Raw genomic sequence first — 23296 nt, 5'->3', positions numbered from 1 at the left:
TTACTCTGATTTTCGATACGATCAGTTCATGATCTGTACCGCAGTCTGCTCCTGGTCTTGTTTTTGCAGAAAGTATGGAACTTCTCCATCTTTTGTTTCCAGTTATATAATCAATTTGATTCCTATATTGACTGTTTGGTGATGTCCATGTATACAGTCGTCTTTTTGGTTGCTAAAAAAATCTGTCGGCAAGAAACAAATCATTGTCTTCACAGAATTCAACAAGTCTTTCTCCTGCTTCATTTCTGTCTCCTAAGCCCCATTTCCCCACAATCCCTAGTTCTTCTCTGTTCCCTACTTTTGCATTCCAGTCCCCCATGATTATCATCATATCTTGTTTTGGTGTGTGATCAATTTCCTCCTGTACTTCTGCGTAAAATCTCTTCAATTCTTCTTCTTCTGCATTTGACATTGGAGCATAGACTTGGATGATGGCTATGTTAATAGGTTTCCCGTTTAATCTCATTGATATCACTTGCTCAGACCTTGCGCTGTAGCTCCTAATTGCTTTTGCTACATCACTTCTCACTATTAAAGCAATATTAGTTGGACCTGCATAATAATGTTGTAGTGTAGAGTGTTCTTGTTCCAGTCACTCCATTTCATTTTTTCTTCCCCTCCTATTTTTCATTTGGTCCCTGCTCACTGCAACTATCAGTCAGCATTCTATATCCACTGAGCATATTCAGTCCATGATCAGTCTTCGTTTAACTGTTTTTGGGGGTTCTTCTTTAGTGTTTCCCCCCCTCAAGTCTTGTTTTTTGGTACTTGGGTAAATTTTGAGACTCCCCTAATCCTGCCGATCCTCCCCATCTCCTGAGTTGTCAGGTCTCCAGTTTTTGGCCAGAGGCTCCGGATTTTGTGGATCCTGTCTAGTTCTCTTGGTGAGTCATTTTAATCTCTAGACTCTCAGTTTTTATTCTAAAAAAAAGTTTCTAGGTGGTCTGGTTCACAAGATACATACTGAAACGTCAGCCACCTCCCCTGCAACTTCTGTTAAATGAGCTAGTAGTTGACTATTCTAACCCCACCCTTTCAGGTTTGTAGCCAATAAGTGAAGTCAGAGTTGTAATTGACAAGGCAGTACCTAGATCCCATTGCAAGGTCAGAAAACTGTTGTTTTTTCCTGCTTATCTGAAAATCTCATCAACTGAGTAAGTATATAGCTTTCAGTCTTTTTCTCTCTTGTGTGCAAGAGTCAAACATGTTTAAATTTTCCTGGGCTTTTGAAGAGGTCAATGTTTCAAAAACCTTCTCAATATGAAGCTTTAATCCTGTACTTGCTTTTCTGGGAGTAAAGCTGCAATGTTAATCCCACATACCAGGAGTAAACCCCATTGAATTTAATAGGTCTTACTTTTGAGTAGACATGGTTAGGATTGTGCTGTAAATTGATGAGACTTTTGAGTGAACATAGCAAAAAATTGTGTTTGTGTTGTAAATCTTTCTCTCCCCATCCAATCCTAGTTTTTAAAGCAATTAGGCAGGGCTTACTTGGGTATCACTGCTTTAATTATGTAGGAAACTAATACAGATTTTTTTTAAAAAAAGTTCTGCAATGACTAACTGGTTTTGACAATAAACTATTATATGAGGTGTATATATTCTTACATCTCCAGTGTGTGTATATATGTATGGAGTTTGTGAGGTAGGGTTGCTGACTGGAAACCAAGGCAGCTCACAATAAGAAATAAATTCCTTTAAAATTCAATAACCATAAAAACAAGTATAAACAGTTGCAAAACAGCTTAAAGTTACATGATTCTGAATTTTGGGTTGGGTAAATGAAGTTTCTTATCACTTGAGTTGCAGTTCTGTACACGTTTCCCTGTTTGAGTAAGCCCCCTTTATACTATGGATGGATTTCACACTATGGATGTACATCATTATGTCCTCCACATTTTAAGTGTGCCCTTCTTCTTTGGGATGATGATGGTTCCCCTCTGTTGTTTTCATCCTGAAGGGCAGATTAGTCTGAGAGATGGTGAGTAGCCCATGATCACCCAGTAAACTTTTATAGCTCATTTCCATTTTAAAAAATCAAAATGATTTACATGCAGGCTAGGTTTAGTAAGTAAATCCACACAATATGTTTAAAACACATCCAACTCACATTTAAAGCACATGATTTCCCCTAAAGATTCCTGGGAAGTGTCTTGATATCATTCATTGGCAATCTGATTTCACATTATGGTTGTAAATTATTATTTACAAATTATTATTTCCTCTACATTTTAAGTGTGCCCTTCTTCCTTGGGGTGGTCATGGTCCCCCTCTCTTGTTTTCACCCTGGGGGCAGATTAGGCTGAGAGATTATGAGTAGCCCATGGTCACCCAGTAAACTTTGTAGCTTATTTCAATTTTAAAATTTAATTAAAATGATTTATATGCAGGCAAAGTTTATGAAGATCCACATAATACATTTAAAGCACATCCAATTCGCATTTAAAGCACAATGACTACCCCCAAAGAATCCTGGGAATTGTAGTTTCCCCCTCACAGTTATAGTTCCCACCACCTTAACAAGCTACAGTTCCCATGATTCTGTGGTGCGATTCATGTGCTTCAAATGTGTTGAATGTGTTTTAAATTAATGGTGTGGATCTGCACTACATATGATATGCATTCATTAGTGAATTGAAAAGAACAATTTTAAAAGATACTTTTTTAAACAGGGGAGGGGCTGTAGCTCAGTGGTAGGGCATATGCTTTGCATGCAAAGGTCCAAAATTCAATTTCTGGAAAAGACTATTGCCTGGACTCCTGGAGAACCAATGCTAGTCCATGTCAGCAGTGCTGAGCTAGATGGTACCAAATTGCCTGAGTTGGTATAAGGCAGATTCCTTTGTTCCTAAAAATGGAAAGAGACCCAAGGGCCACAGTGACTCTAGCATTTATTTATATATTTTATTTACAACATTTATATACTGCTTTATTGTAAAAAATCTCAGAAGGAATTAAAACAATAAAATTATTGGCAAAAACAGTTAAAGACAGGTATTTAAAAGCATTCAAAATAATAAAGCCAACAATGAGTTAAAAACAGATAAAAAACATAATGGCTTCTACATGCCTGGGTAGTCTTGCCTTAACTAAAATGTTTTTAGCAGGTGCTGAAAACAGTACAATGAAGGCTTCTGCCTAATGTCAATAGTCAGGGAGTTCCAAAGCATAGGTGCTGCCACACTAAAGCATTGATTTCTTACCAGAGCTGAACAAGTACTATGTGGCACCTTGGAACGTGGCAACATGGAAAGTGCACCTTGAACTTTGCTTGGCAGCAAATTGGCAACCAGTGCAGATTTCAGAGCAGAGGTATTATGAGCTGATAGGGTTTCACTCATGTCAGCAATCGTGCCACAGTATTCTGCACTAACTGTAGCCCCAGGTCAGGTTGTGCTGCATGAGGATTTCTGTGACCTTGGCTAAATGGCTGCCAGGATTTTTTTAGTTTTGGTTTTTGGTTAGGAATCCTAACTCATTGTAGGATGCTGAGTTTTCTGTCTTACTCACAGGAATCTTGTTGTGGTTGGTATGTTATTGCGTTTAGGAAATCATCACTGTCTTTTGTTTTTGTTTTTCTATTTGCATTTCATTTACATTTAACCTCATTCCCTTATATCCATAGAAGCAACAACAGTAGTTTCATGCGCTCAGCTCAGCTCCCTTAAACCCACTGATGGTTGCAGGATGATTTGTTTCTTTCTCCAAAGTGGACATTCCAGGCAGAGAGTTGCCAACCTTGCTTGGATATGGATATCTTTGCAGAGGATCAAGCTTTACGAACAGCACAATCCAAACCATACCTACTCAGGAGTAAGTCCTGTTGAGTTCTGTGGAGCTTAGTCGCTTACTAAATGTGTTTAGAATTGCAGCCTTCAGGGGCATCCATCTTTACTCCTGAGTGCTCCCATCTAACATCTCCACAACACTAGGCTTTCTTTTTACAATGGCCTTCTGGTGACTGGCCTGGCTTAAGGGCACTTAAACCCTTCTTGCCAGAAGCAAGTAGGCTAGATGAAATGTTCGCTGCCCAGGCTCCATCTTTTAGCTAAGATTTCTATCTTAATTTCCAATCAGATAAATGTTTTTGTTTGAATTGTATGCGCCAAGCAACTGTAGTTGATGGTTAATATATCATGCTTAATGACATCACAGGGCCCAACCCTGAAATCTCAGGTACTTGGAGAATAAATTCAATTGATATATAATATGAAGCTGTATTGGGCCAAAGCAATATCCAACATAGCCTTCTCATCTCATCTATAGTGGGCAGATCTGCAAGGAAATTTAATAGCCATGGCAAATCTCTCTCAGTTATAATTACAATTTATACCACAGTTATTTTCTTAAGAAAAGAGTTACGGCTGGCTCCAGCAGTGGGCCAGGTAAGGCACTGGCTGAGGGTCCAGGAGCTCAGAGGAGCCTCTCGCCAATCCAGCTTATGGATGTTGCTATAATACCAAATATTATTTATTTACATACTTTGCCAGTACAAAAAGGTTCCTTTTTTAATCTCTAAAAAAAGGAAGTGTGAGTTGAGACCATAATAGGGAGACCCAAGGGTTAATTTTAGATGTCTGGGAGTGGTGTATCCATTCAGTTGTGAAATGATGGGTGCATTTCTCCATAAGTTCAGAATGTTGAATTATTTTTCTTTGACAATAGCGAGTTGCTATATTGGTCAAATTTTGTTTTACTTTAAAGGAGTGTAGCCAAGAGAGAGGAGGACTGGCGAGGAGACCAAAGGAACAAGAGGCTCACAGATAGCCTGTGCTCAAGGACCCCCAGAAACCTGAAGCCAGTCCTGAAAAGAATGCTTAAAATAATTATAATTCTTAATTAAATTGAGCCCCTTTGTTTTTATTTCTTGAAGAAAGTGAAAACACTTGAAGAGCATTAAACCAAGTAGTAGGTGTTTGAAGAAGGCAAATAAAATGTTTTATGCTACATTTTTATCATGAGATACTTAGGACACAATCCAACTTGTATTTACTCAGGGCTGAGGGGGATTGGATGTGACAGACCCCCAGCTAAGCAGGCAGGGTCCCAACTCTACCGGGCTGTGCCAGCAGAAGCCCCTCACCCCGGCTCAGCTGCAATGGAGCCGGAACCCAACCGGCTCAGCTGGTGGTCTGCCAGGGAAGCCCAACATGGTAGAAGGGGTGTTGGCGGAAGACAGCTCAAAGTCCAAAAAAGGAGCTTTTGGGGGGGGTGTTGGAGGAGGAACTGGGGGGGGACTTACACAACATATAACTCCTGTTCGGAGTGCTCCTGTGGGTCCCAATCCAAGCCAAGGTTACACCAAGAAAAAAGTCGGTCTAAGAAAATTCTAATGGAAGTAAATGGGGAATGTGTACTCACTGGTGGGGGTATTCATGAGAGCCACCTTTTTCTTTTCTGTTCCTGCGTGCAGCTCCCTGCAGAGCTGATGTTCAGCCAGTCTTGCAGCTCCCGAACAACAAATGGATGTCATGGTTTCCTGCCAGTTCCTCCTCTACTGGCACCCCTTCTGCCCATTTCCCATGAGTTGGATTGCACTGCCCAAGCCATTGAGCTCTGAGGTGGATCAGTGTTTTTCATGACATGAAGAACCTGTTTCTCTGATGTGTGTGGATTGTGGAATAAAGAATATTTAGTGGGGAGGAGAGCCTGGCTGGGAGTCCAGAGTCTGTGAGTTCAAATCCCCGCTCGTGTCTCCTGGGTGTCAAGGGCCAGCTAAAGATCACCCCCACAGTGAGTGGCTCAGGGTTACGTGCCCTGCCACCTGTGCAGCTGTGGGCAAGCTGCATAGTCCCAAGGAGCCCAGTTGCCCCCCCAGCTGGCAGTTGCGGACAAGGAAGGGGATGGCTTGTGCAGCTGCGGCAAGCTGAGTGGGCCCTAGCCAGCTGGAGAGGACTAGCCTCAGAGGGGGGCAATGGTAAACCCCCACTTACCATGAAATCCCCATTCATAGGGTTGCCAGAAGTCGGGATCGACTTGAAGGCAGTCCATTTCCATTTTCAAAGACTAAAGAAACTATAATTGAGACTATGAGACCACCTAGGCTCTGTGAGCAAGCCCAGTAAATAGTATTATGTACAATTTATTCCTGTTCTCACCTTCATATTTAAAGGTTAAAATATGATGAGAATACAGATCGTCTGGCTCATGCACATTTGTACTTCACTTACAAAAATAAAGTGGTTTGGTGTGAGAGGGTTAAAATAGTATAAAATACATATTCTTTGGCATAAAAAGGGATAAAAAAGACAAGAATGTAATTAGTTTGGCTCAGGAATATATAAACATGCAGATATTACTTGGCTTCCAGTCCTCCCACTGATAGTGATCTTTCCTGGTTGGGGACTTGAGCCAGAATTGACCGCCTCAGACGACCCATGGCCCCTGACATCCTAAGGGACTCCTCATAAAAGAAATGTTGTCAAATTCTGATATTGGGAATGGTAATTTAGTCCTTCTGGGTAAGATGCTTTGAGTGAGATGTTTCAATAAATCATATGTGCTGGGTTTTGATATTAAGATATTATTTAAGACATTGTGCTGAATTTATTGTTTTAGGTCTTTCAAAAATTGTTCTTTTGTTTTATTGTTGTACCCCACCCTAAGATCAACTGATATAGGGCAGTTAGAAAGGACAAGATAGAAATATGTTAATGAATAATAAAATAAATGTTTGAATCGGCCCACCAGTCCTCAAGGTTGTTCACTTCCCTACCTGTTTCTAGTAGAGTTGGGCACCACAAAAGGCATAACTTGAGACATTTTTAAGTTCTATCTTTTTACATTTCTAGTAACTTAACCTGAAGTAAGAGGTTCTAGCATAAGGGCTGGTGCCAGACTGCAGTGGATGCTTGGGCACTAGACAACAGCAGGCTCTCAACAACCCCCTCCCCCCATGCAGCCAGTGTGGGTTAAATAGGCCTGTCAGCACTGCTAATGCTGGGTGATGGCAGGCATGTACACACACACAATGCACAATAACACTGACACAGCAACATAGCATGCCGAGTGTGTGCATGTGCCTGCCATCACCTGAGTTGGTGGCAGGGGTGTGTTGATGTCTCTGCCACCAGCTTGAGTGTGTGGAAGAAAACAGAGCTTTGTCTTTTGTTTAATCAGATCCTGCTAGAGGCACTTTATTAAAATATAACAAGCAGCTGCTCAGAGAGAAGTTTAGACAGACATGGAGACAACATGGAAGCCCAAAGTTCTCTGTTCCAAGCAGTTTTCAGCATACATCTATAGCATTATTTCAGAAGCTTTCTTATCATCACACAAACATCTTAGGTACTAGGGACTGAGTAATTAGCACTATGCACACATGTTGATCTGTTTTGTGATTAGAAGATTGGGTGTCAATGGTTTTTCAGAACATCCTGTGACATATTTCAACATATTTGCCACCCTGGATTCCTACTGGGAGGAAGGGCGGGGTATAAATCTAATAATAAAGAAACAAACATATTCTTCCACCATGTTTCAGTGTCATTCTTCCCATCACCCCCTTCAAGCTTGCAAAGTCTTAACCAAAGTTTGAGGCCTAGGAATTTTTATTCCATATTCCCCCTTTTGAGCTTCTACAGCTCACCTTAAACTTCCACTTGCATTAAACCATTGATTTCACTCTTGTATTCTTTCATTCCTATAATCTCCGCATGCATGTTATGTACTTTCTGTTTTTGTTCCTGGTTCAAAGGCTTTTGCATTTGTTTCATGGTACAACTTAATTAAGCAACATCACAGAAACATTATGACAGCATAAATTCTAATTAATGTAGCAAATAATATCAATAAGCCATGTGTTATGCTAGAGCCAAGTGATTCAAAAATAGAACTGAACCATAAATCCCAATTATTTACACATATATAATAAGTAGTTCTATATATTTTCATACCTTGGTGTTCAAAACTGCATTTAGCATTAAAGTAATGGAGGTTCTGAAACACTGAGAGTTGCATTATATATTATGATGATGGTGGTATTTTGGGAGCAGGATAAAGTATAATTACATGTGCTCCATCCCACTGGCTTGGACCCATTGTTTCATAAGAGTCACTCAACTGATGGCCACCAGAGCCATACACCTTGGGAGTGTTTCTCCTTGGTGCTGCAGTCACGAAGGTCCATTCCTGCTTTCCCCAGATACATTCTGGCCAGAAGAGCAGCAGCCAGACTAGTCCAGAGAGTAGAAACCAAACAACAACAAGCCACACCCACTTCAGGAAGTGGGATCTAGGCAGAGGGCTTCTTTCTCTCTCTAACATGATATCTGGTCTGCTGAATATTTTTAGTTGCATCTTGCAGTGGCAAATCCTCTTCACTCTGGATGCTTGGCTCACCACTAGACTCATAGATTTTGCCTCCCCTGGCAGGTGCTAGGCTCATTACCAGTAAGAAGAGGCTTATAGTATCCCTCCAAAAGGTGAATCAGAAGCAGGAAGAAAGTTACTAAAACAAGTAAGAATGGAACCAACCAAAACCAGGAACGAAGCAAAAGGTCTTCTTCACCTTCTCCTGATAATAAATTGTTGTTGAAGGTAGCATCTCATAAGTTGAAATTCTTATATGGAAGTCATTCCCATGTGCAAATTTGCACAGATGCCTTGTGATGATTGTCATATGATGAACTGGCATAGGTGTAATTTTTTTGTATACTAGGGGCTGCTGCCCCTGCTCACTTTGCTTGCCAACCCCGCCTACCATCACCAAAGCTCTCCCTCCTTCCCATGGGTCATCAGAACCCCCCCTTCCCCCCCATGACAGTTGCCAGACCTCTCCTCACTGCCCCATGGGGATCACCAGAGCTCCCCCTTTTGTAAGCATGACACATACAAAAATGTAATATAGGTACACATGCTGAAAGTTTCCGTTGGTTTCACTGTTATGTAATGAAACTTGTAATATATATAATCTTTCACGTAGGCAAATATTTTTATTTAAGTTGATGGGATAAGAGAGGAAAGACAAAGATGCAACAACTTTCCCAAGCCAAATAATAAGATAGTCTAGTTATGCACCATGTTTTCCTTTACTATTGGCATAGCTTGGCTATTAGCAATGAATGCTAATTAGTGGCTGATCAAGGCAGGAGATTACTGGATGGTCAGCTCCCACAATTCGCTAAATGAAAGAAGGTTGCAAAATAGAGTGTGAGATTGAAGTGCCCCTACCACAGAAGAGAAAGCACTGCTAAGCATTGTGGTTTTGAGAGTTGGTGGGAGAAGTAGAGGTGTGGGTTTCAAAGGTGTGGCTGTTAATTTGGAGCTGATGTTGTTGTGAAGCTGGGGCTATCTGCTTGCTTCTGTACCCCTGTAATATTTATTTAGTTGTACATTTGCAAAAGAGAATATTGTGAAATGCTAGAAGACTCCTTAATTTGTTGTGTGTTTTATTTATTAGGAAAGTGTTAGGACAGTGTGATTTGTTATTGTATTTTCATTGAAAGTTGTTGTTGTTGTTGCTTTTTAATAATGTTATCTTGCTATTTAATTTTTGTAAATTGTACTGTTTTTATTTCTATGTGTTTCTATATTTGTGTTTATTTTTTGTAAGCCACCTTGAGGGCCTTTTGGCCAAAAGGTGGCATAGAAATAAACCATAATAATAATAATAATAATAATAATAATAATAATAATAATGGTCAGTGAGTAACTCAGTCCTCATGTCCCAGGCAGACATGAAGTCCTCAAGAAAAGCAGATTTGTTAAACTAGATGCATCCACATTTTCCCAATTATGATGAACAGTTACAGCACACAGTTAATAATCTGATAGTTTATACATGATAGTGAGTAAGTACGGCATCATCTCCACTTGGTTAATCTGTAACTTTATCACCCCGCAACTCTGAACCCAATTTGGCTCAGAGCCTGAAAACTGTAACCATATACCATTGCTAAATCTGTTTGGGGCAAAGAAATGTATCGAACTATTGTCAATATACACAAGAAAAAATAGCCACCTTTGTTTCTGAGGGTGTCATTCAATGCTAGTCCTACTCAGAGTAGACCCACTGAAGTTAATGGACCTGACTAACTTAGGTTCATTAATTTTAATGGGTGAGTAGGATTTAGTTGACTATAACCCTGAGATTTCTTCCTGAGCAGTTTACCTTAATGCATTCATTTCTAGTCTTATCTTTACAGAATCAACAATCAAGACAGTACCTGCTTCCAGTCAGTTTCTCCTTCTGATCCTTGCGCCTTGGCCCTTATTTCATATTAGGATTGTCAGTTATTTGTTGGCTTTGCTCCTGCGCCTTTAAAAGCAACTTGATATCTAGATACTAACAGGTGAAACCTCTTGGTATGGAGATATAGTCAGTTCCAGCTGCTTAATTTAGCAAAGCAAAAATTAAATATACAGGTGCAAGGCCAATTTAGCTGGCAATGTTTGGGAATTATATGAGAACAAAGATTTGATGTGTAACTTTTAAAATCTCTTTCTTTAGGATGAAATTCCATTGATGACTTTACCTCTCTCAGGATACCATGAGACTCTCAACTCAGTAAGTGACAGACCTTCTATTTTGAGATGGAGCTTTTTCAAGCCCAGATTGACTTTGTCATTGTTTTATGCCAAACAGATGCCTGGACCCAGGGCGCATATTCATCCTGATCCTTAATAATACTCAGAAGTGTTCTAGGGTTGCATAATTTATTTCCAGTCCAACACGAGGATGCACACCTTAATGTGATCAGGGGGGTTGAGAGTGTTGAAGAAGCTGAGAGCAATGCTGTCAGAAGTCTAGACCAAGAGGCTAGACTCCTAGCAGGGACACCCAAGGTGGAATGGTCAAAGCTGAGACACCAGACTAAGATGCATCCAGACTCAGAAGAAGGCAAAAGTAAACCCCCTCTGAATACCTCTTACCATGAAAACACTATGAACAGAGTACAGTAGGGCCCTGCTTTACGGCGATTCGCTTTACGGCGATTTGCTAATACAGCAGTCTCAATTAGACATAATTAGACTAAAGCTCCACTCATACGACGCTTATTCTGCTTTTACGGTGGTTTTTGGGCATTGTGTGCCATTCTATTCAATGAGTTCTGCTTTACAGCGGTTTTCGCTTTACAGCGGGGGTCCGGAATGTAACCCGCCGTATGAGTGGGGCCCTACTGTATCGAAAATGCAGCATGAGATAGTGGTGGAAGATGAGACCCCCAGGTCAGAAGGGACTCACCGAGCTACCGGGGAAGAACAAGTACAAGTAGTGCTGAGACTAATGACGCAGCTAGGTCAAAGCTGAAAGGAAGCCCAGAGGCTGATGCACACAGATGCAAAAGGAGAGTCTGGAGTTGTACGATGCACACAATGGGAACATGGAATGTGAGAAGCATGAACCAGGGAAAGTTAGAAATTGTCAAGCAAGAAATGGAACATATCAACATTACAATACTTTGTGTGAGTGAATTAAAATGGATTGGAATGGGACATTTTCAATCAGGCAACTACAAAATATTTTATGCAGGAAATGAGAAATTAAGAAGAAATTAGGTTGCTTTAATAGTGAGAAGTGATGTATCAAAAGCAATTAGGAGCTACAATGCAAGGTCTGAGTGAGTGATATCAATGAGATTAAACAGCAAACCTATTAACATAACCATTATCCGAGTCTATGCTCCAGTGGCAAACACAGAAGAGGAATTGGAAAGATTTTATGCAGAAGTACAGGGAGAAATTGATCACACACCAAAACAAGATGTGCTGATAATCATGGGGGACTGGAATGCAAAAGTAGGGAACAGAGAAGAACTAGGGATTGTGGGGAAATGGGGCTTAGGAGACAGAAATGAAGCAGGAGAAAGACTTATTGAATTCTGTGGAGCCCCATTTCCCCATTTGTTTCTTGTGAACACATTTTTTGAGCAACTGAAAAGACAACTGTACACGTGGACATCACCAGATGGTCAATATAGGAATCAAATTGATTATATAATTGGTAGCAGAAGATGGAGAAATTCCATACTTTCTGCGAAAACAAGACCAGGAGTAGACTGCGGTACAGATCATGAACTGGTTGTATCGAAAATCAAAGTAAAGCTAAAGAACAACAACAAAGCAATCATAATGCCAAAATACAATTTAAATAACATCCCAAAAGAATATAAAGATCAAATAAGGAACAGATTTGAGGCTTTAAACTTAGTTGACAGAGAACCAGAAGAACTATGGAGTGAAGTCAGAGACATTATCGGGGAAGAATGCAAAACGACAATACCTCTCATTAACTTTGGAACATCCTTCCTGACAAGGTTCGCCTGGCGCCTACACTACTATCCTTTCGGCGCCAGGTGAAAATCTTCCTCTTTGCCCAGGCATTTTAACATTTTAACATTTGTTTAACATTTTTTAATATTTTAGTATTTTGCACTTAATGTTCTAACAGACAGTTAAATTGTAATCTGATGACCAGATTGTTTTTAAATTGTATTTGCTGTGTTTTTACTTGATGTGCACCGCCCAGAGAGCTTGTTATGGGCGGTATAGAAATGGAATTAAATAAATAATAGAGAGAAAGACCTCAATGGATGACTGAAGAAACTCTTAAAATGGTTAAAGACAGAAGGAAAGCAAAAGCAAGAGGAGACAGAAACACTATCAGAGCCCTAAATGCGACTACACAGCAACTAGTACGTAGCGACAAAGAAAACTATTACAATAGTTATTGATAGAAATAGAAGAGGACAACAAAAAGGGAAGAATCGTGTTGTACACCGCCCTGGGAGCTGTTAGCTATAGGGTGGTTTAGAAATGCAATTAAATAATAATAATAATAAGAAGAACAAAAAATTAGAGAAATTAAGGAAATTTAAACCAAGAGTAGGGATGTTGAATAATCAACAGAGGAACACACTGACTGATTGAGAAGAAATAAAAGATGGAAGTAATACACTGAATAACTCTATAAAAGAGATGCCAGGATGACACATTCATTCATGGAGGAACTGTATGATGAAGAACAAGAAATTTTAGAATGTGAGGTGAAAGCTGCTCTTAAAATACTCGGAAGAAACAAATCACCAGGAACAGATGGCATACCAATAGAGTTGCTATAAGCTACTGAATCTGTCCAAATTTTGACAGAAATTTGTCAAGAAATATGGAAAACAATGGCCCACAGACTGGAAGTGTTCAATCTATATCCCAATTCCAAACAAAGGGGATCCCAGGGAATGCAGTAATTATCGAACTATTGCCTTAATATCCCATGCAAGTAAAGTAATACTCAAGGTTCTACAACAGAGGCTCTTACCATATATGGAGCGAGATATGCCAGACGTCCAAGCTGGATTTCGAAAGGGAAGAGGCACCAGAGATCATATCGCAAACATACGCTGGATAATGGAATGGAGCAAGGAATTTCAGAAGAAAATCACCCTGTGCTTTATAGATTACAGCAAAGCCTTTGACTATGTAGATCATGAAAAACTATGGAATGCCTTAAAAGAAATGCGGGTGCCACAGTATCTGATTGTCCTGATTGTCCTATTCTCAGAATATGAGAAACCGATTGGCTCCCCGTCAGAAAGGGTGTGAAACAGGTGTATTTTATCACCCTATTTATTTAATCTATATGCAGAACATATCATACAGAAAGCGGGATTGGACCAACATGAAGGAGGTGTGAAAATTGGAGGAATAAGTATCAATAATTGAAGATATGCAAACGATACCATACTACTAGCAGAAACCAGTAATGATTTGAAACGAATGCTGATGAAAGTAAAAGAGGAAAGCACAAAAGCAGGACTACAGCTGAACGTCAAAAAGACTAATGTAATGACAACAGAAGATTTATGTAACTTTAAAGTTGACAATGAAGATATTGAACTTGTCAAGGATTATCAATACCTTGGCACAATCATTATTCAAAAGGAGACAATAGTCAAGAAATCAGAAGAAGGCTAGGACTGGGGAGGGCAGCTGTGAGAGAACCAGAAAAGGTCCTCAAATGCAAAGATGTATCACTGAACACTAAAGTCAGGATCATTCAGACCATGGTATTCCCAATCACTATGTATGGATGTGAAAGTTGGACAGTGAAAAAAGCGGATAAGAGAAAAATCAACTCATTTGAAATGTGGTGATGGAGAAGAGCTTGGCACATACCATGGACTGAGAAAAAGAAATAACTGGGTGTCAGAACAAATTAAACCAGAACTATCACTAGAAGCTAAAATGATGAAACTGAGGTTATCATACTTTGGACACATCATGAGAAGACATGATTCACTAGAAAAGACAATAATGCTGGGAAAAACAGAAGGGAGTAGAAAAAGAGGAAGGGCAAACAAGAGATGGATTGATTCCATAGAGGAAGCCACAGACTTGAACTTACAAGATCTGAACAGGGTGGTTCATGACAGATGCTCTTGGAGGTCGCTGATTCATAGGGTCACCATAAGTCGTGATTGACTTGAAGGCACATAACAATAACAACAAGTAAAATGCAGAGCTTGGAAAAGTTACTTTTTTGAACTACAACTCCCATCAGCCCCAGCCAGCGTGGCCAGTGGATTGGGCTGATGGGAGTTGTAGTTCAAAAAAGTAACTTTTCCAAGCTCTGGTAAAATGTATAATATACTGAACAGCAGAGTCCCCTCGGGTTGTCAGTGGTCTCTTCAGAATCTGGTAGCATGAGCTTCCTGGCCTAGACTTCAGCCTTTCCTCAGGGTGCTTTAGTATGGTAGTTAATAAACAGAGTGACTGTGAATAAATTGCAGAAGAAATTATTCTGGTATCATTTTATTCAGAAAAAAATCTTTATAACATGAAAAAGGAATGTAACTTGAAGCAAAATGGAATTTCTGATAGTGTCATTGCAATATATATACAATTGATTAAGCTGATTGGCATTTTTAACCTTTCAACTGTACAGTGGATTTTCATCAAACCAGGAAGGCCAAACCTCTGCAGCTTCTCCATGTTTTTGATAGATGCTAAAGTGGCAAAAGGAAAAACTGGAGGTATGTTATGAGTGCACAAAAAATTGGTTGCAAACACGTGAACTGCATGTCAGGGGAAAACATTTAAATGGCTGTATCTCAGCCATTTTGTATCTGATTGTTTTGAAACATTCTTTATTTCTCTCCATGCTGACTCTTGTTGCAAAATTTTATAAAGCTACAACAGATCATCTGGATTTTATTATTGGAATGTTCAGGCATTATTACCTGCTGCAGCAATTGTGTTATAGAACTTAGAATTCCACAGCAATCTCAACATCAGCATCACTTTGTGCCTGAATGACAGTGAATCCTCCTTCATGAAGGTAGGAACCAATGCATTCAGAAATCATGATGCTCATAGTTCAAGGCAGCCAAAAATTCTTCTTTCAAGTTTTACCTGCATGCCTAGTGATAATAAACCGCCTCATTCAATGTTTCATAATATGCTTGATTGTAGAATTGCTTGCATAGCTGAATACACTGAAAACTCTCTTAATGGACTTCCCCTTCATAGTTTACTTCTGATTTTTACCAACCTCCTTTGCTATAGCTCTGGCAGTGTTCCTTGCTTGGGAGTTCAGGGCGCCACACTGTAAGAAGGATGTAGACAAGTTGGAACAGCTCAGAGGAGGTAAATGAAGATGGCTGAGTATGGAAAACAAGTCCTGTGAGGAAAGCTTGAAGACCTGGGTATGTTTAGTTTAGAAAAAAGGAGACTAAGGGCAGACATTGTAGCATTCTGCAAAGGATTTTTGCATAGAAGAGGTCCTGTCCCTGGTTCTTAAGAATTCCAGGTGATGAAGCATGGTAGATGACAGCTAGAGTGCAAGTGGCTCAAGTATAGTAAAAAAGATGGCAGAGCACAATAAGAGCGCATAATTGCACCTACCACGTTGTGGTGATACTTCTCCATCATCATTGTATCCTTAAGTAGGTGCTCAACTGAGCTTTTCCAGGTAGTGAATCGGCCTAAGGGGAAGAGCCTGAGTCCTCAGAAGCCTGCTGTGATAAGTTTGCAAGACACTTTGCGGGCAAAGTTGCTTGCATTTGGGCTGAACATGACTCTGTAGTTCCTACAGGACTAGTGGAGGTCTCTTGAGCACTAGTCAAATCTAGTGTCTTGGGATCAGTCTTAGTTGTTGAGGCCTGATGATGTGGACAGGACACTTGAAGGTGTTTGACCTACTACATGTAACCTTGCCCATCTTGGCCTGTAAAAAGGTAGCCAGAGGGCTTTGACTAGGTGGGTCAGTTGCAAATATCTTCTGTTTGGGCAAGATGCTTGAAAGGGTGGTATGTTTGGAGAAAGCTAATAATCTAGACCAGCCTTTCCCAACTAGTGGGCCACCAGATGTTGTTGGACCACAATTCCCATCTTTCCTGACCATTGGCAATGCTGGCTGAGGCTGATGGGAGTTGTGGTCCAACAACATCTGGTGGCCTACTAGTTGGGAAAGGCTGATCTAGACCCATTTCAGTCTGGCCCCAGGCCTGCATTTAGCACTGAAACAGCTTTGGTTTCTCTGTTTGATGACATACATTGGGAAAATAATAGGTGAAGCATAGCCCTTCTTGATCTCCCTGCAGTTTTTGCTAGCATCAGCCATGGTATACTCCTGAACTGGCACTATAGTTTGGGAGGCATGGTGTTATGCTGCTTCCATTCTCACCTGCAAGAGTGTAGGAATTGGAGATGTCTACGCAATCCCATGGCAATTGTGCTGTGAGGTTCCATCCTCTACCCCATGCTCTCTAACATTTATATGAACCCCGTGGGAGCAGTCGTCAGGGGGGCTAGAATGAGGTGTCATCAATGTGCGGATAATACCCTGCTCAGTTTCTACCTTCTCACCTCTATTTTCCCTTTCCATGGGAATCAGGTAAAACTGTGCAGGTGCTAGATCAGTGCTTGGAAGCAGTAATGGGCTAGATGAGGGTCAGTGAACTGAAGCTGAATCCCAACAAGATGTAGATGCTATGGGCTGGTGGTTTCCTGGTTCAGGAATTAGGTGAGCGATCTATTCTGGATGCAGTTGCATTCCCTCTGATAATCAGGCCCATAGTCTGGGGGTACTCCTGGATTCCACCCTATTGCTAGAGGCCCATGCAGCCTCAGTGGTGCAGAGTGCTTATTTTAGCAGCATCTCTTCCTGTCCTATTCTGCCTGTGATTTGAGATCTGCTAAGGAGGCTCTTTTGGTGACACCATCACCATCACCTCAGGAGAGGGCCATCTTGGTGGTGGCATCTCAGCTAGGGAACATCCTTTCCCCGGGGGTGGGAGTGGGTTAGACTGGCACTGGCAATAGCTATCTATCTATCTGTGGCAGCTGAAAACATTTATTTTCCTCTAAGCCGTGTGTGTGTGTGAGTACTGGTGTAACAGAGAGGGGTAGAGAGAGTAGTGATCTTTGTATTATCTTATAAGCTGTAAATTTTCCTATACATTATTATTGATTGGTTTTATGTTACCTTACTTGTTGTAACCCGCCCTGAAATTGTTTATGATGAAGAATGGGGTCATTGTTTTGGCTGTTGATCAGAGGCAGCAAAAAAGACAGAACATTTATTTATTTATTTATTTATTTGTTAAATTTTTATACCACCCCACTAGCATAGCTCTCTGGGCGGTGTACAACAGAAAGTATATACAATAAAATCACATAAATCGATACAAAAACATATATATAAAAATCCACAAATCTAAAACCAAATTGAACATATTAAACTAAAATGCCTGAGCAAAGAGAAAGGTTTTAACTTGGCGCCGAAAAGATAGCAATGTCGGCGCCAAGCACACCTCAGTGGGAAGACTATTCCACAATTCAGGGGCCACCACTGAGAAGGCCCTGGTTCTTGTAGCCATCCTCCGAGCCTCTCTGTGAGTCGGAACTTGGAGGAGGGCCTTCGATGTCGAACGTAGTGTACGGGCAGGTTCATATCGGGAGAGGCGTTCCAGGAGGTATTATGGTCCCGCACCGTATAAGGCTTTATAGGTTAAAACCAACACTTTGAATCTGACCCGGAAACATATAGGTAGCCAGTGCAAGCGGGCCAGAACAGGTGTTATATGTTCGGACCACCTGGTCCTCGTTATCAGCCTGGCCGCCGCGTTTTGCACAAGCTGTAGTTTCCGAACCGTCTTCAAAGGCAGCCCTACGTAGAGCGCATTGCAGTAATCCAATTGAGAGGTTACCAGAGCATGGACAACTGAGGTGAGGTCCTCCCTGTCCAGATAGGGACGTAGCTGGGCTACCAACCGAAGTTGGTAGAACGCATTCCGTGCCACTGAGGCTACTTGAGCCTCGAGTGACAGGGAAGGATCTAAGAGTACTCCCAGACTACGAACCCGCTCCTTCAGGGGGAGTGTAACCCCGTCCAGAACAGGGTGCATATCCACCATCTGATCAGAGAAATCACCCACCAACAGCATCTCAGTCTTGTCTGGATTCAGCCTCAGTTTATTAGCTCTCATCCAGTCCATTATCGCAGCCAGGCAACGGTTCAGCACATTGACAGCCTCACCTGAAGAAGATGAAAAGGAGAAATAGAGCTGCGTGTCATCAGCGTACTGGTGGCAAAGCACTCCAAAACTCCTGATGACCGCACTCAGCGGCTTCATGTAGATGTTAAAAAGCATGGGGGACAGAACTGACCCCTGCGGGACTCCACATTGTAGAGCCCACAGTGTCGAGCAATGTTCCCCAAGCACTACCTTCTGGAGACGACCCACCAAGTAGGAGCGGAACCACTGCCAAGCAGTGCCCCCAACTCCCAACTCCACGAGCCTCTCCAGAAGGATACCATGGTCGATGGTATCAAAGCCGCTGAGAGATCAAGGAGAATCAACAGAGTTACACTCCCTCCATCCCTCTCCCGGCATAAGTCATCGTACAGGGCGACCAAGGCTGTCTCGGTGCTAAAACCGGGCCTAAAACCCGATTGAAATGGATCTAGATAATCGGTTTCATCCAATAGCGCCTGGAGCTGGGCAGCAACCACTCGTTCCAAGATCTTGCCCAGGAATGGAACATTCGCTACTAGTCTGTAGCTATTAAGGTCTTCTGGGTCCAAGGAAGTTTTTTTCAGAAGTGGTCTCACTACTGCCTCTTTCAGACAGCTAGGGACCACTCCCTCTCGTAAAGAGGCATTTATCACTTCCCTGGCCCAGCCAGCTGTTCCATCCCTGCTAGTTTTTATTAGCCAGGAGGGGCAAGGATCTAGTACAGAAGTGGTTGCACGCACCTGTCCAAGTACCTTGTCCACATCCTCGAGCTGAGCCAACTGAAACTCATCCAATAAAACATGACAAGACTGTGCTCCGGACACCTCATTAGGATCAACTGCTGTAAACTGGGAGTCCAAGTCCTGGCGGATGCATAAGATCTTATTCTGGAAGTGCCCAGCAAATTCATTACAGCAGGCTACCGATTGCACTATCATGTCCTCAGGGCCAGAATGAGATTCCATTACAGTGCGGCTTCCACAGTCCCATTTCTTCAGCATTTTTGAAGAATAAGATGATTATGAAGTCCATATGCTAAAACTGTTCTAAGGTTTACTTTAAAGTTGCTTTTCTTCATGTGAAAGATTTTGCAGTAATGCAGTTTCATTAACAATGGGTTGTATTCAGTGGCATCCAGGTCAACAACTGCATTCTTGGATATCATCTTCCTGAAAACATGCTGCAATTCGTTTATCTCTTCTCAAGTCAAATAGAAATTATTCACTTATTTCTGAATGATTACCACAGCAGACTTCTGAAATAGAGGATGCAGAGTAGAATCAACAATAAGATGTCTATAAACTCCCCTTAAAAACATATTTCCACCAAATATGTAAGAAACTGTGTTAACAGCTACTCCAAAAGTTCACATATAATGCAACCTTAAGCATATTTGTTCAGAAGTAAGCCCTATTGAATTAAATGGCGCATGCTGCCAAAAGTGTGTCTATAGGAAATCACAGATCTAAGGCTGCAATGTGTTAGCCCCTCTCATCATTGGCATGCGGACCTCAACAGAGAAAAGGTTGCCGTTTTCCTAGTGTAAATGCTATTTTCTGTGATCAGCAATCATTGTCAAAATACAACACTCATAGCTTGAGGAAAGACCTACCAGCAGAATAAAGACAATACTAGCTTTTACTGTCTGATGATCTTGGAAGCTAAACCTGGAACTATTTGTAGGTTTCCTAATTAATTGTCAGAAGACACTTCCTATGCTGTGGAATTTGTTCTGTAACACGGTTCTTACAGCAAATGATAATGCCTGAACAGTCTGCAGGAGTTGTCAACATGGCATCCAGATGTGCCTGCAGGGTGCCCTTCTCTGCTGAAATTAGGCTTGAAAAAACATTCTGTTGTCGTCAGTACACAAGGATGCAGTGTGTGCTAGGTTGCGGGCTGTGTGTGGTGCCCACATCAGCTTCTCCACTTGGCAAACGTGCTCAAAAAGGTTGGAGACCAAATGGTTATAAAATCAAGACAGTTGTCTCGACCCAAGTGTATCAACTTTTGAAGTTTTGCACAGAATCTGTGAAATTCCCTTTGTGGGGAAGGCTGTGGGTAGGGAAAGCCTGTGGCTCAGTGGTAGCGCAAGTGTTGCATGCAAAAAGGTCCAGGTTCAGTCCCCAGCATCTCCAGGTAGTGCTATGAAAGACCCCTGTCTAAAACCCTGGAGAGCTGTTGCCAGTCATTGTAGAGCTAGATGGACCAATGGTCTGATTCAGTGTAAGGCTGAGTATGCACCCTGTATACACACTGTGTATTAATGTGCATTCAGTGAGCAGGGTGCAGGTGCATTTTTGGGGTGCTATACACACAACATCATCTCCATGTCATCTCTGTCCCACACTCTTCATTGATCTAGTGTTTTTGCTAGAACAGCTATAATCCATTTTGTCCTGAGAATGCACTTCTCGAGCACTTTCTGCCTGAATGTGTACACAGAGAGCGCTTCCTCAGCTCCTATTAGACTGGACCTTCTGATATCTCAGGGCTGTGCCACTCCCCCTCATTTCGTCCATTCACATCTTCCCTTCCTTTTTTGCTAAAGCTGAGGGTTGCCTTTTTTGCAATGGAGGACAATGAGAAGGGAAGAGGCATTTCGTGGAAAACCATGATCTTGATATTTGTGGGGAGGAAAAGAGTAAAGAACAGCTTAGAAACGGCTACCGCAATTATGGTACATTTGAGCATATTGCTCAAGAGATGGAAAACCAGGCTATAAACTGTATATCAACACACCAGTTTCCAGCTCCTCTCCTTCTGCATATCCTGAAGACCCACAAATAATAATAATTTTTTTAAGGTTGATGGAATTGCAAGTGTGCAGCTTATCAGAAGAATTATGTCATTTCTGGCAGCACTAGGGGAGTGGAAACACGAATTGAGGGAAGAGGAGTAGAGAAAACCAGTGCACTCTAGTTGGTAAACTGGCCCATCAATGTGTACAGATGGCATGGGTAGCAGCTGCCGCTTTAATCAAACATTAAGGTGAGAAGGTGTGTACTGTTGCAAAGAACTTTGTACAAAAGCACTCTATGGAAAAATGGCCCACACATGTTTCAAAGGCTATGTGTGTATACATGTCCTAAGTCATTCTTTTAGCAGCCAAGATAACGTGGGCTAGAAAGTGGAAGAATCAACAAGCTCCAATGGAGCAACTGGGAATGGCTAATGAAATGTCTGGAATTGGCAGAAATGGACAAGCTGACCAAGTTAGTTCTAACGTTGCAGAATGTTAGTTTTGCTGATAAATGGAACTGTTTTGCTGAATATTGGAACATACACATGTAAGACTTGGAAAAAAACATTATTTCTCTAAACAATATCACTTTCATAAAATTTAAAAAATGTTAAAAGGCAGTTTCCTAGATTACTATGAAATTTTGGATAGAGAGTCTACATAGCCAGAGCTCACCAGCAGAAGTAACAGCTGGATATATCTCTTGAGATATCGCAGTTTAAGTATTTTCCCCTGAAGTGCTGTTCTTATAAAAAAAAATCAGGGAAAGCACCCTTTCTGGTTTGACAGAAATGATTGTATATTAATATAGTTGTGTATAATATCAGGTACTTTAATATCCCGTTTTTAATTTATATAGCATTTGTTGACCTTTTAATTATATTGGAGGATAAAGTTAGAGATGTCCATGCACAACTAAACAAATACCTACACACATGCCCATAGTGGACCTCAGGTTTCTGGAACTTAGGGTGGGTGGAGAAGTTCTAACTGCAAGGAGGGGACAACGCACAGCGTGAATATATTTTCATCAAGCACCACCCTCTAGTGTGGATAGGAAACACTGAGATAGTTTAGGAGGCATAAAATTAAAAGTGTTCATGTGTGAATGAAGGTGAATAAACTCACTTGAAAACAATGACCCACACATGCATGAATGCCTTAGTGTGAACAAAGTCTCAAAGCAATGTTGTTTTCGTCACCAAAACCTGGTGTAAACAATATGAGAAGGAAGGGAAAAGAAAAAACAAAACCTTTGTGTTTATTTCAACTTGACAGTGAGTAATGATAGTGATGTATGAGATTTTGCATGGGATAGAGAAAGTGGCTAGACAGAAGGTTTTTCCTCTCATAATACTAGAACCCAGGGACTATCCAATGAAGCTGAATGTTAGAAGATTCAGAATAGACAAAAGGAAGTGCTTCTTCACATAGCACATAGTTAAACTGTGGAATTCATTACCATAAGATGTAGTGATGGCCACCAACTTGAATGGCTTTAAAGACAATTGGATGGATTTCATGGAGGATAAGGCTATCAACCATGATGGCTATTTTCTGCCTCCATTGTTAGAGGTAGTAAGTCTCTGAATACCAATAGCTGGGAATTCCAAGTGGGGAGAGTGCTATTGCACCCAGTACCTGCTTGTGGGCTTCCCATAGGCGTCTGGTTGGCCACCTGAGAACAGGATGCTGGACTGGATGGGCCTTCGGCCTGATCCAGCAGAGCTCTTCTTATGTTCTTACCTTAAGACACTGGATGTTAATAACAGGCCAGTGTAGAGTGATTAAAGGTGTGTGTATGGAGACCATTAATTTAAAGTGTAAAAAGGGGAACATTTCTAAAACCAACTGAAGAAGAAAAAATCTGTATTGTCATATGGACAGTAACTAGCCATAGATAAACTTTGTACAATAGACTAAAGGTGAATGGGGGAATTAAGGGTAGAGACACACTCACTGTCCTGCTGGATCCAACGCGTCTCCACCTCTCCTGAAAATGGGGTCACACAATGCTAGTCAAACCCCACCACTTTTTATTGTAAAACCTGGTGGGATCAGCTTGAGTGTGTGTGTGTGTGTGTTTAATTTG

General features: G+C 41.3%; 1 protein-coding gene across 10 annotated transcripts in view; it reads left to right on the top strand.

The window, feature by feature from the left end:
- ANO9 (anoctamin 9) overlaps positions 1-23296 on the top strand; it is a 115676-nt gene that overhangs the window by 35191 nt on the left and 57189 nt on the right. For 3 of the 10 annotated variants that reach the window (XM_061609900.1, XM_061609902.1, XM_061609901.1), the window contains exon 2: positions 10454-10510. In XM_061609900.1, the coding sequence (XP_061465884.1) occupies positions 10454-10510 (57 nt within the window). The other 7 variants (XM_061609908.1, XM_061609909.1, XM_061609904.1 and 4 more) reach the window with 7 other exon arrangements.

Source organism: Rhineura floridana, chromosome 2, assembly GCF_030035675.1.
Source record: "Rhineura floridana isolate rRhiFlo1 chromosome 2, rRhiFlo1.hap2, whole genome shotgun sequence".
Taxonomy (NCBI): Eukaryota; Metazoa; Chordata; class Lepidosauria; order Squamata; family Rhineuridae; genus Rhineura; species Rhineura floridana.
This window is presented reverse-complemented; position numbering and strand designations above follow the sequence as displayed.